General features: G+C 42.7%; 2 protein-coding genes across 3 annotated transcripts; one reads left to right on the top strand and one right to left on the bottom strand.

Moving 5' to 3' along the window:
• Positions 1 to 508: 508 nt before the first annotated feature.
• On the top strand, positions 509 to 4,658 carry LOC116491937 (14 kDa phosphohistidine phosphatase-like). 2 transcript variants are annotated; one of them, XM_032192307.1, is made up of 4 exons: positions 509 to 924; positions 1,317 to 1,441; positions 3,640 to 3,770; positions 4,270 to 4,658. In XM_032192307.1, the coding sequence occupies exons 1-3, from the start codon at positions 795 to 797 to the stop codon at positions 3,730 to 3,732; spliced, it is 348 nt and encodes a 115-aa protein (XP_032048198.1). In that variant the 5' UTR covers positions 509 to 794; the 3' UTR covers positions 3,733 to 3,770; positions 4,270 to 4,658. The 2 variants fall into 2 exon arrangements, with proteins under 2 accessions (XP_032048198.1, XP_032048197.1); XM_032192306.1 differs by lacking the exon at positions 4,270 to 4,658 and having other exon boundaries at positions 3,640 to 3,835.
• Positions 4,659 to 8,445: 3,787 nt separating this feature from the next.
• METTL18 (methyltransferase like 18) lies at positions 8,446 to 10,155 on the bottom strand. Its single transcript, XM_032192304.1, has 2 exons — positions 10,111 to 10,155; positions 8,446 to 9,699 (listed from the first exon to the last, which is right to left on the bottom strand). Exon 2 carries the CDS (start codon positions 9,540 to 9,542, stop codon positions 8,505 to 8,507), a length of 1,038 nt encoding a protein of 345 aa, XP_032048195.1. The 5' UTR covers positions 9,543 to 9,699; positions 10,111 to 10,155; the 3' UTR covers positions 8,446 to 8,504.
• Positions 10,156 to 11,624: the final 1,469 nt, after the last annotated feature.

Here is an 11,624-nt window from a genome sequence, read left to right on the forward strand (position 1 = left end):
CCTCTCACCCTCATTTTGAGATACAAGCCTGTATTTTCTTACAGTTGAAGCTGGCTGAGTAATACAGAGTTTTTAAACTTCCTTCTATCTAACTAAACATAGCAAAGGTTAGACCTATCTGCTCATAAAACATTTTAAATTTTGCTCCATTGATGGGGGAAGGAAAAAACATATGTCCTTTTGGTTTGGTATCAGATCTAATTTATTCCAGATACTTGTGACTTTACAGTGAAGCCGTGTGCTTACTTAACTCAGGTGGCACACATTAAAATGAGATGAACAGCTGGTAGGCTTGTCTTTTATCTAATGTGTGAACAGCAGCCTACAGAAGCTTGCAGTTCTCTTCTTTTTACCTCTGTTTTTCTGCAGAGGGTGAACAAAGCTCTGGCAGGTGGAAGGAAAATGGCGGCGTCCCACAGCCTGCCTGGAAGGGGAGCTTTTCCCCGGAGCTTTAAAACCCTTTAGGGTGCCTGCTTTTAGGAGGTTATTTTTAACCACAGTGCAATGCTGTCTGCCCATGTGGGCGTTATGCTGCACAGCACTGAGCCCTCCTTCAGAGAAGCCAGCCCCGGCACAGCCTCCTTACCCCTCACGGGGCAAAAAAGCAGTAGCTAAGGAAGGGGATCGTTGAAAAGTGCAGCCCTCGGCCCTCCGAGGGCGAATCTGAAAGAATTTTTCCTCACAAACTGCTGGTGCAGGGCGGCCGCGCTGCCTTACGGCGCCCGGCAGCCGCCGCCGCCTGGGGGCGACCCCATGCGGGGCGCGTTGGGAGCTCTGCTTCTGCGGGCTCCGCCATGGCGGCGGTGCAGGATGTGGAGATCGACCCCGAGGGCACCTTCAAGTACATCTTGGTGCGGCTGCAGCGGCCGGGAGGCGAGGGGCAGCGCCACATCGTGAGGGGCACCAAGGCGGCCGAGTTCCACAGTGGGTGACGGGCAGCGGGGGGGACGCGACTCATGGCGGGGCCGCGCCGCCCGCCTCAGAGCCCGGCCGCCTGCCTCAGCGCGGCCGCGGGCTTCCAGGCGAAGGAGAGCCCTTCCCTCAGCCCCTCAGGAGGCAAATAAAAAATGTGGGGGATGATCCATGGTCTCTGCTGCCATTTCCAAGCCCTACAAACCGTTAGCAGAGCGCGACGCGCTCCCCAAGTGATATAAACATAAGTGCAGGCTGTGACTATCTAGAGAAACTGCCGTTTGCCTCACAGGCAAACGAAGGAAATGGGAGGAAAAATAGTTGAAAATAGCTGAAAATAAGAGTTCTAGAGTGCTTGATGCACAGCACAGCTTCTGATAGCTCTAACTGTTCTCCTTGCGCAGATCACATATTTGAAAAAGTGAATCCTGAAATGGAAAAGCTGGGATACGAATGCAAGTGCCTCGGAGGAGGGAAAATTGATCATAATAGCAAAGACAAGAAAATTAGGGTATTTGGGCTCTCTACAGTAAGTGCCTCTCCTGTATTCCGTCAAATCTTCTTGTTGTTCTGGGATTTTTGTTTTATAGCACGGTGGCTTTCAGCACTTTAAATCAGAGTGTAAACATTAACTGGGAAACTTGCCTGGCTTGCTTGTGGGGTAGGTTAGAAAAACATTGTTTTTAAAGGCAGGAGACCAAAACAAAAAGAACAGATAATGCTGAATGATGATTATAATCAAGGCTAAAAGTAGAAGTTAGCATTTCTTAACTCAGAATGTGTCAGGCTTAGAGCCAGAGTGGGAATGTTTTCAGCTGTAGGGTCCTGATCCAGCTGTAGAGTTGGCTGGCTGGAAAGCAGGACGCTTCTGTTCTGTGCAAGTTAAATTTCTTTGTGAAAAGACTTTTTAAGTGGTAATAACTGCAAGTAAAGATTATAGGCTTTTAATGTAGACAAATCCAACGTGATTCTATTAAGTTAATACAAATTTTTATGGAAAGTGATGGCTACTTCACATGTGCTAACCTTAACATGATGAGCAGTCAAAGCTGGGCCTTGAATGTGTTAAAGTGTTTCTAAATGTTACTGCTGCTTTTGTTCCAAGATAACTCCTGCCACCTGGAATCACATGTTAAAAAAAAATATTCCTTAAGATCTGTGTGCTGAGGGAAGGCAGTGGGTAATACTCTGTTGAGGTCTCTTGATTGTGGATGCCCTTTATAATTGCATTCTGGATGAGACTTTACACCTGCATTACTAAATAAGCTGCCAATTTAGTGTTAGAAGCAGCAATCAGATCTTGCTCTTGTAACCCAAAGTCTATGGAAAGTACCTTGTTTCTCTGCTTTTGGTACCTTGAGGCTTACAGATGAGCCCCAGGTGAAATAATTTTACTACCATGAGGGCTTCTGTTTGGTAGAGACATGGAGATTCAGAAGACCTCAATAGTAGGCTATAGGTTTGTATATTAATTATTTTGATGCTTTTCTTCACTTGGAGATTTGCTGTCAGTCTCTAAAAACAGCACTATCTTAGTGTTTTATGAAAATCAGAGAAACTTCTTTTGAAGTAGATGATGTCCTGTTAATTTGCAAAGCTGAGTGGTGTCTTCAAAGTGGTTACCAAAGCAAGAGTGATCTATAGATCTGTGATGTAAAGCTGGAAGTATAAACCTGCAGTATTTTTTATATAGTTGTGTGTTCTGGTATTTTTGAAAAGCTTGGGTTTTGTAATGCATCAATTTCATCCTGTGCAGTTTTAACACTGGCTTACTTAAGTTGTTTCTTCTGAGGCAGAGTCAGTGATGAATAAGTATATTTTGTATGATAATGCAATCTTGAACTATTTTCAGTGTTCTGAGCTAAATGTTTCCTACTAAATATTACTGGAAAGTGACAGTAACTTCTAAATAACATTTTTTATCAGCAGACTACACTTGTGCAGTGAAGTCTTTTTGACAGGGGGAAAAACTATTAATCTGGATTTATTTCAGAATTATAGATAACTTCAGTCATTCAAGATGAGGAAAAGGCACTTTCTACCACATCTCTTAAATTTCAGTGCAGGACTAAAACTGATCAGTGATTTAAATGAGGCTTAAAAATGAGATGGGTCATCTGACCTTGCCTTAATTTGGAGTTTCAGTGGCAAAAAAAAAAAAAAAAAAAAAAAAGCACAATTAAAATTATGCTATTACCAACCAAGGAAAAATTACAAATACATAAAACATGGAAAGTGTGGTTTCTTTGGTGGCTAAAATAGTACTCAGATGTTCACACATATGGCTTCATGTTCTGTTTTCTTTCAGCTGAGCCAAATCAGATGCTCGTATGCTCATACATTGAAATAGGTCAATATACTCTGATTTAAAAAGAACATTCAGTAAATATTATGGTTGAGGGGTTGGGAGCATTTTAAAGCAATCTTTCTGCTGGAGAAATTACGGTGTAAAAAAAAAGTGCAGCTTCTGTTACTGGAGATTGACTCATTTGTTTTCTACAAATTGGGGCGGAGGGAATTGGAGATGACAATAAAAAAAATAAAATCTGATATAAAATCTGATACTGCAAGAGCAACTCTTTTAGAGCCTATGTTTATTTCTAATTTGTACTTGAGCTACTTGCAGTGTCAAACCACGTAACTGGATAATTTGTGTTGACAAGAACTCAATGGTCCTGTGGAGTTGCTTTCTGTACTTGTCTAATAAACTCTTGTTCTTTCTTGCAGGGCTATGGAAAAGCAGATCATTCAGTGACTGTAGAGATATTGAAAAAAGTGTATACAGATTATGAAATTACATGGTCAGATGACAAGAAATAAATTGGCTACTTACGAATGTGACATGCAGTTCAAAACTGGTAACTTTTTGAGTTGTATTTCAATAAAACTACACGTCTGTATGCATGTTATAAATCTGGAGTAACTGGTCTCTGCTGTAATTTATAGCACTGTTAGAGATACCTGGGGATTACTTACTTTTCAAGTCATTCCTTTGTGCAAATTTTGCGGTTCTCAGCTTTTTTTCATGCTCCTTTTGACTTGCCACCTAATGAAACACTCCCACATCATCTTACCTCCAATTTTTCATCTAGTTTTATCTCACTGATGCATTGCAGGGTATATCTGGATTTTGCCATCACCTGTAATGCCCCAGGACCAAACCTGTGCTCTGATCCTTTTGTCTGTGGTGTTTTCATTTTTTTTTTAATTTTTTTTTTCAATTTCTCTTCTGGCTGTTCAACTTTCTTATTCACACTTATAAAAACTGAAGGGGGGGCAATAATGTAAATCTTCTCATTCTGATTCTTCTGTTCTTCTTTTATTTCTCATGAGCGTAATGAATTTTTCCTTTTCTAGGACTATAATTACCAACCCAACCAGAACTGGTATACCTAGGCAGGGTCAGGGTTAATTTACGGGCACCTGTTTCCACCTGTTGAAGCAAGTTTTTGCCCTTCATTTGTGAAGATGCTGCAATTTTCACTTTGTTTCCTGTTGATCTTCTGTTGAATGCTGTTGTGGGTTTTCAAAGCAGTACCTTTTCTCTTGCTCACGCTGTTGACTTGCAGTCATCCGGAGATCTCTGTGTATAAATCCTGATTGCTGTGACCCTTATGCTTTTCTGACAGTATCTGTAGTCTCCAGTAGCTTTTTCTTTTCAATGTGAAGAAACCAGAATGAAATGGGAGAGGTGTTAGTCCAGTTTCTATCACGATAATAAAGCAGTAACAGAATGATTTCGCTTATCCCTCCATCACTCTCCCGTACATTTGTTTTGATATTTAATCACTGGTGCTCTTTTTTGCACTGAGGTGTGGTTCCTTTTAAGGTCTCAGAGTTAATCCCGGGTCCTTGTACACTGCCTGTGAGTCATGTATATATACATCAGGAGTGGCTGCCTCTTCTTGGAATATAACTCACCATCAGTTCAGCATATTTGCAACTGCCTCCAGTTGGATCACAGAATTTTGAATAGCTGGATTGGCAGCAGCGACTGATTTCTTGTTTAACTTCTCACGTGCCCAGGTGAAAGAAATGTTAAGTTAGCTACTACAGCATCCAGTGTATGATGAAGGGCACCTGATGGCCTTTTTGACTTACTGATCACCAGAGGCTGGGCAGAGGGGAATCCTGTTCTCATTCTCAAACCTTTTTGTCACACTCCTCATTAGAAAAAATTCAGGTATTTCCATCCCGATAATCACCCAGAAGCAAGATACGAACCTGGTGCTTCAGGTCTCTTGGGTGGTCTCTGCTTTCCCTATGCACAGACTCAACTTTCTCCTCCAGTGCCTCTGTGTGCTGCTGTATTTATCTGCTGTTTGTGCTTGTCTTTATGCTTCTGTGCATTGCTCTTCTGTCTGTGCCACTTCAATTGCTATGATAGCATTGGGTTTTTCTTACCAAGATTTTGATTTCAGAAAATGATTACTCGCCTCTGTACCTAGTTACCAAGAATAGCATGCAAGTCAATAATTTGCAAATTGAGCGCTTCCCACTTGTATTTTCCTCAGGGCTTTTTTTCCCCTAACATTTAGCAAAGTAACTGTAACGGATGCCATTTAACTAGTGCCAGTATACAAAACCGATTTGTTTTTTTAATCCTGTCATTTCCCAAAATTAGCAAATAGTCTTCAAGAGGAAGTCATCAGTTAAGCACAGCGCCTGCTAAAGTAAGCAAGCTTTTTCATTTAGTTTCCTGAAACATTTTATGACAGATTTTAATGTTTCTCTCCACAATACTTACGAGAAGGACATAATTTAGACCGGATTTCTTATTGTAATGACTCTCTTAAAAAGTAAGGGGATGGAGCCAGGGGAGAAAAGGGGTGACTTGGAAAGAGCTGAAAATTGAGTTGCCAGTTGAACGCTTTGTTTTCTCATCCAAGAAACTGAGCCTGATGTTTGTATTATCAGAAAGAGATTTTTGAGGGTCTTCTAAATTCTTTTATTTTCTACTGAAATTTAACTTGGGGAAATGCTAATTACCCTGGCAATTAAGTAGATGTACAAGTATTACAAGATTTTTTTTTATTCCAGATCATGAAAAAAGCAGGAAACTGGTCATAAGGGTGGTGATGATTTGGCAAGGGGAGAAAGCCTTACTGGTTTCCCTAATCTAAGAACAACTTCATTACTGATGTTAAAACATCAACAGCACAATTAGCCCACAAAACTGTTTAATTTTGCTTCCTCTCAGAGAGTATCTATGGGCAGAAGAACAGACTAGAATTCATCTGAACTTATAGAGATCCCAATGCTGATTTTACCCGAGAAAAATATCCTGTATTGATTCACTTCTGTAATGTTAAAAATGGGAACTTAATTCCACTGTTGGGATTCCTGTTTTGCAGGTGCACGATCATTGTGATTGTGGCTCTAGCGGTCTTCACTTGAAAGTCCTAAAAAATCTGATTCTGTATTTGTATGAAAACCGAGCTGCTTGAGCAAGCCAAAAATAAAATAAGGATGCTGAGCAAAGGAATATTATTAAAACTGAGGGTGAGATTGATCATGTAATATTTTCCAGATGAAGCATTATAGTAGGCAATTCTAAGTGTCTTCTTTATTCAAAAAATACATGATATTCTTGTTCTTCATCATATTTATTGTTACAGGGGTCAGGATTTCTTATGACTTCAGGTACCCTTCTTGGAAACAGCTCTAGACCTAGCAGGTGTAGAACAAGCTATTTCAGTCGCTGTGTAAGCAGTGATTTGTTTTAAGGCTCAGGTATGGAAAATAGCAAGTGGTAGCGATGTTTCCAACTTCCCAGTTTTGACAAAGAACTGTTAACACTACTTCATTGATGTGCCGAAGCTAAACTTCCTTTTGTTTTTTGGTCTGTAGTCGGTACTTGTCTGTCATCGGTAGGTTTCAGACCTGATGCAGAAAAATCCCAAAGCACAATCACAGCTGACAGCTTGCAGAGCACAACTGACTGCTTTTTTCCTCTCTCCTGTGAAAGAGCACTTCAGTAATTTCCTAAGTATCCCTTTAAAGTAGTCTGCTAACAATTGTTTTTGGAACAACAGTAGTTGTTAAGGCTCTCCTGTAAAGTATAGGAAATCCTCTATGGTTATCTTAATAGCAACATGGTCAAAATAGGCATCTTGCCGTCGGCTTTCATGGGCTGCAGTGCCGGGAACTTACGTTACACAATACTGAATGATTTAAGTCACTGCTGTAGTAAGTCTTTCTCCACCTCCTCAGATTATTTATTGCCTTTTCTCCCCTGCATTTATCGAGGATCCTTATATCCAGCTCACTGCAGTGGTTGGCTTGTCTCCGAGTTTATATTTCTGCAAGGGCGCCCAATGCGTTATTGCTGCAGTAAAGCAGCGTATGCTGACAAGCAGTACCACTGATGTACCTGGCAGAGCTCTGTAACAGCCTGCTGCCTGCTTTAGTTGAAGCAAAACATACCATGGTTGACTTTTTTTTTGTGAATTGTTGGTGACACCAAACATTTGGGACCAGATTTTGTATTTCTTTGGGTTTATTTGCATCTTTTTGATTAGGTAATTTCTTCAGCAATGTGCAGTCTTGTCTCACCATCAATATCATCAGCCTAGGACACGGGTGTGACTTGCACATGGCCTTTTTTCTAAAAGCCTGCTGCCCTGCCAAACTGCTTAAAAGACTGAGTAGGTATGAAAGTGTTTAGTAAGCTTGGAAAATGGGTTGTAACATATGGTCAGTATCTGGAAAGATCTTACCAAAAACAGTACAGCACTCCAGTTAGTCTCCTTTCCTAATTGCAACTTAAAACTCAGATCTGTCGTCCTCCAGTTTCTTAGATTGTGTTTGTAGGTTTACTGGTTGTTTGTTTTAAAGAACATCTTATGTAGAGTCAGTCTTCTTTCAACTCAATTTCTAAAACAAATTATTTTTCATTTCTGCAAAGCAGATGCCTTTTTGCAGTTCCTCCCTGAAATTTTCTTAGGAATGTGTCAAAATATGAATATGAAAGTTCACAAACCACAGTACTAAATATCCTCTGGTATGCTTCTTCAAAGGTTTGAATAAAAGTAACATGCATTCTATATGGAAAAACTATTAAGATTTACGAGATTGTTACCAGAATGGAATACAAGTGATAAATACGATCACATCCCCCTCTGGTGGCAAAACAGCAGAGCACAGTTATTCAGTTCAGTCTGAAATCTGTCACTGCAGTTAAATCATGGCCAGGTTGAGAGCCTGGCCCTTAAGAATTACTTTTTGCACTGTATTAGGATGCTAAATGGTCACCTTCAGGCTGTGCTCAGCGGCTGACCCTTTGACTTAGTGTTGGCACTGCCAAAGAATGGGAGAGGGAGACTGGGGACAGTGACTTGCTTAATTTTAAAATAAATATAAATAGCAAAAGTGGTATAAACAGATGCTACTTGAAGACACTACATTTTTCTCTGCAAAAACAGAACCAGAAGAGTCCCTTCCTTCCAGGCAAACACTGAAATTTGTCAAACAGTTCCAAAGCTAGAAAAGGGCAGATTCAGAGTAACTCAACAGCAGAAAAAAGCAACGATAGGAGGATTGAAGTAGTTCTTTACTAAGATATTTTTGAAGCACCAGTGGTTGAATTAATTTTAACAGGAATCTTTAAAGGCCATTTCCATGACAAACCGCTTCAGCCCTTTATCAATTTCTTTAACTGTGCTGATTGTGAACACCTTCCTCTCCTCAACGAGTTTCTCAAAGAGGTAGACGCCGCCCCCGACCCCAAAGTAATGCACTTTGCTTGCCAGGTACACGCGGCCGTTCTTGTCCAGCAGCTGAGACAGCGTGTCGTGCAAAGCACCGTAGTAGTCAGGGTTATAGATGGTCTCGGATGTGAGGATGACATCGTATTTTGAACGGGGTTCGCTGCTGCTGAGCAGGAGCTGGCTGACTTCTGACCACTCTCCAGAAAAAAATCTGCATCTGCTGAGCGCGTCAGGTAAGCACTCTGCTTTCTTGGGCTTTTTTGAAGGAGGCTTAACAATTTTTCCCTCATCTGCCCCACCAGTCCCGTTGCCATCGTTTACACAGTTAGCCACCACGTTAGGCAGGGTTATTTCATCGATCACCGTGCTGTTGTAGTCCTGGAAGTGGACTTTTGCAGCTTTTCCCCGTAACGCAGCTATTCCCAGCAGTCCAGCCCCGCATCCAAGATCCAGCACTGCCTTGTTGGCAAACTGCACACCAGCCTCAGCCAGGTACTCCAGGAGATCGAAGGTGCACTCCCAGATTTTCAGCCCCCCCTCGTAGACCCCTGGGATGAGGTCAGAGTGAGTGGAGATGCTCTTCCACACGATGTCTTCCCCGTGCGTGCCACCCCGACGTGTCATTTCCACCGCGGACACCTTCACGTAACGCAGGTCTGACGCCGTTTCCAAGACTTTATTTTCCAGTACTTTGCTGACATCTTCGGGAACGTGGTGCTCCCTGGCAGCGGGGAAGCACAACTTCTTCTCTGACAGATCCTTACCTGTGTGCTTAGCGGTGCCGGGCTGGGGGCTGCAGGCTGCTGCTGCATCGGCGGTTTGCTCGTGTTTTGGAGGGTCCAGCTGCAGGTCTGCCTCACCGTGAGCATCTGATTCAGTGCTTTCATTGTCCTCGATAGCAAAGTTAAACCGAAATGCCATTTTGAAGAGCAGCCCAAAAAGTCACGGGTAGAGATGCTTGCCCAAGAGAGACGGGATGGTTTTCCTTTTGTACGCTTCCATGCAGGCACCACGGTGGGAAAGCGCACTCTGTAGGCTGAACACCGGCTGGTTTGCCAAGGGATCAGCTTAATTATTTCTGCAAAAAGAGTGAAAAGCAGTTTTAGGCATCGTTAAACGGTGAGATGGGAATGGTAAGGAATTAACAGCATGTTAAGAGAAAATGCTGATAGCATCCTACTGGAAAATGAGAGCCTGTTTAAAAACAGAAAATAATAAAGAATAAAATAATAAAGAATAAAAATAAAATAATAAAGGATAAAAGAGTAAAGAATAAAAGATTAAAAAATAAATGAGTAAAAGATAATAAAGAATAAACTAATAAAAAAATACTGAAGAATAAAAAAATGAAACAGTAAAAATAAAAACCGAAATAGTAAAAATAAAATAATAAAAGGATAAAAATAAATAAGTAAAACGATAAAATTTGAATGATAAAAAACAAATAAGCCGCTAAATCTCAGCAGCCTTTCCTGGGGGGTGCCCGTACCCCGCTCTCCCCCTGCCCCACATGGCAGCACCGCCTCCTTCCGCGTCGCGACGCGCATGCGCGGGGCCGGGCCTGACAAGGGACGCGCGCACGCCGCCGCCGGCCCGGCCCCGCGCGGGGGCTGCTGGGATAGCGGCGGGAAAAGCCGCGGCTCGCGCCGGTTCCCGCCGCCGCGCGCTGAGGTGAGGGGAGCGGCCGCCATGTCGCGAATCGACCCCGAGCTGCTCCTGCAGGAGCTGGGCGGCTGGGACTGGGAGCTCTGCCGCCGGGAGCTGCCCTCCGTGCTGCCCCGGCTCCTCATATCCTTCCCCCGGAGGCGGTTCGGCTTCTGGGTTGTTGTGGGGAGGGGGTGTGCGGGGGGCTCCGCCGTCGGGGGAGTGACCCTAAAATGGCGGGGGGGCGGCACGGGGCGAGCAAAGCGGCTCGTGAGAGGGAGAAGCGCTGCGAGCTTTGCAAGGGGTGAAACGGGAGAGAAAAGCCGGGTGTGCTGGGCATCAAGCGCTGCGCTTCACCGAAATAACAATAAAGTAAAATAAAAAACTGCAGCAGAAAACACCGTGTGGTTCTTCTAGCCCTTTCAATAACACCCCTGTTGCCCCCCTAAAAATAAAAGAACAAAACACCACAGCCCACAAATCTTACTCTCTGGTACAGTGCTGCTGGAACGTGGGTACTGAGCACGCACCCAGGTCAGCTGCGGAGCATCCCTGGTAATGTCATGAGGTGCTTAAAGCCCACACAGCACATAGCGTGAGAAATGACATCTTTATGGCAGAATGAGCTTGAGTTTCTTTAACGATTTTACTGTATGTACCAAGAGTCTGAAGACTGGACTGAGCATGTTCGTAAGTAGTGGCCAAGAGGTGCTGCTTCTTCCTAAGGCTTATTTTATTGCAAATATTAAGGTCTGCACAACTTACAAATACTTAAGCTATCGCCGGTGTCCTACTTTCACAGTCTAGCAATCCTGCTGGACTTTGCATGTTACAGGAATTGCATGTTGAATAGACTTTAGAAAAACCCATAAGCTATCCATGTAAAGCTGCTTTTTCCTTTTGGCTACTTATGATTTGTAGACTCCTGATTTGTAGAAAGGAGTGCTTTTTGTCTTGTATTTTATTGTATTTTTGGCTGTTATCTTACAGATGGTTGAACTCTTGTAATACCTGAGAGTGATCCAGAAAACACTGATATGCACCTGGTTAGGACTCTCACTAACATTCACTGCTCAGCTGTGTGTTAGTGCCAGCCATTACATTAGATGTGTAACTATTTACAATTAAGAATGTGGAAAATTGCCCAGACTATGGGCAAACAATTGTGCCCCACCTTCAACTAAGTGTGGTCAGGTGTGATGCAGTTATTAATGGCTTTATGCACCTTGGAGCTTTTATTGTTACCTGATGATTCACAAAATGCATATGTTGCAAATGCTCTGTTACTTGTTTCAAAATCAAGTATCTGATCAGTTTCCACTTCACTCAGTTCTTTCTTCCATGTGCTTGGTAGCTACA

Source organism: Aythya fuligula, chromosome 8, assembly GCF_009819795.1.
Source record: "Aythya fuligula isolate bAytFul2 chromosome 8, bAytFul2.pri, whole genome shotgun sequence".
NCBI classification, from domain to species: Eukaryota; Metazoa; Chordata; class Aves; order Anseriformes; family Anatidae; genus Aythya; species Aythya fuligula.

What these genes read in the sequence shown, in the direction of transcription:
- LOC116491937 (XM_032192307.1), top strand. Translation starts at nt 795, where the DNA reads ATGGCGGCGGTGCAGGATGTGGAGATCGACCCCGAGGGCACCTTCAAG. An exon ending in CAAGGCGGCCGAGTTCCACA is followed by an intron (nt 925 to 1,316) that starts GTGGGTGACGGG and finishes CTCCTTGCGCAG; the next exon opens with ATCACATATTTGAAAAAGTG. An exon ending in GGGTATTTGGGCTCTCTACA is followed by an intron (nt 1,442 to 3,639) that starts GTAAGTGCCTCT and finishes TCTTTCTTGCAG; the next exon opens with GGCTATGGAAAAGCAGATCA.
- METTL18 (XM_032192304.1), bottom strand. Translation starts at nt 9,542, where the DNA reads ATGGCATTTCGGTTTAACTTTGCTATCGAGGACAATGAAAGCACTGAA.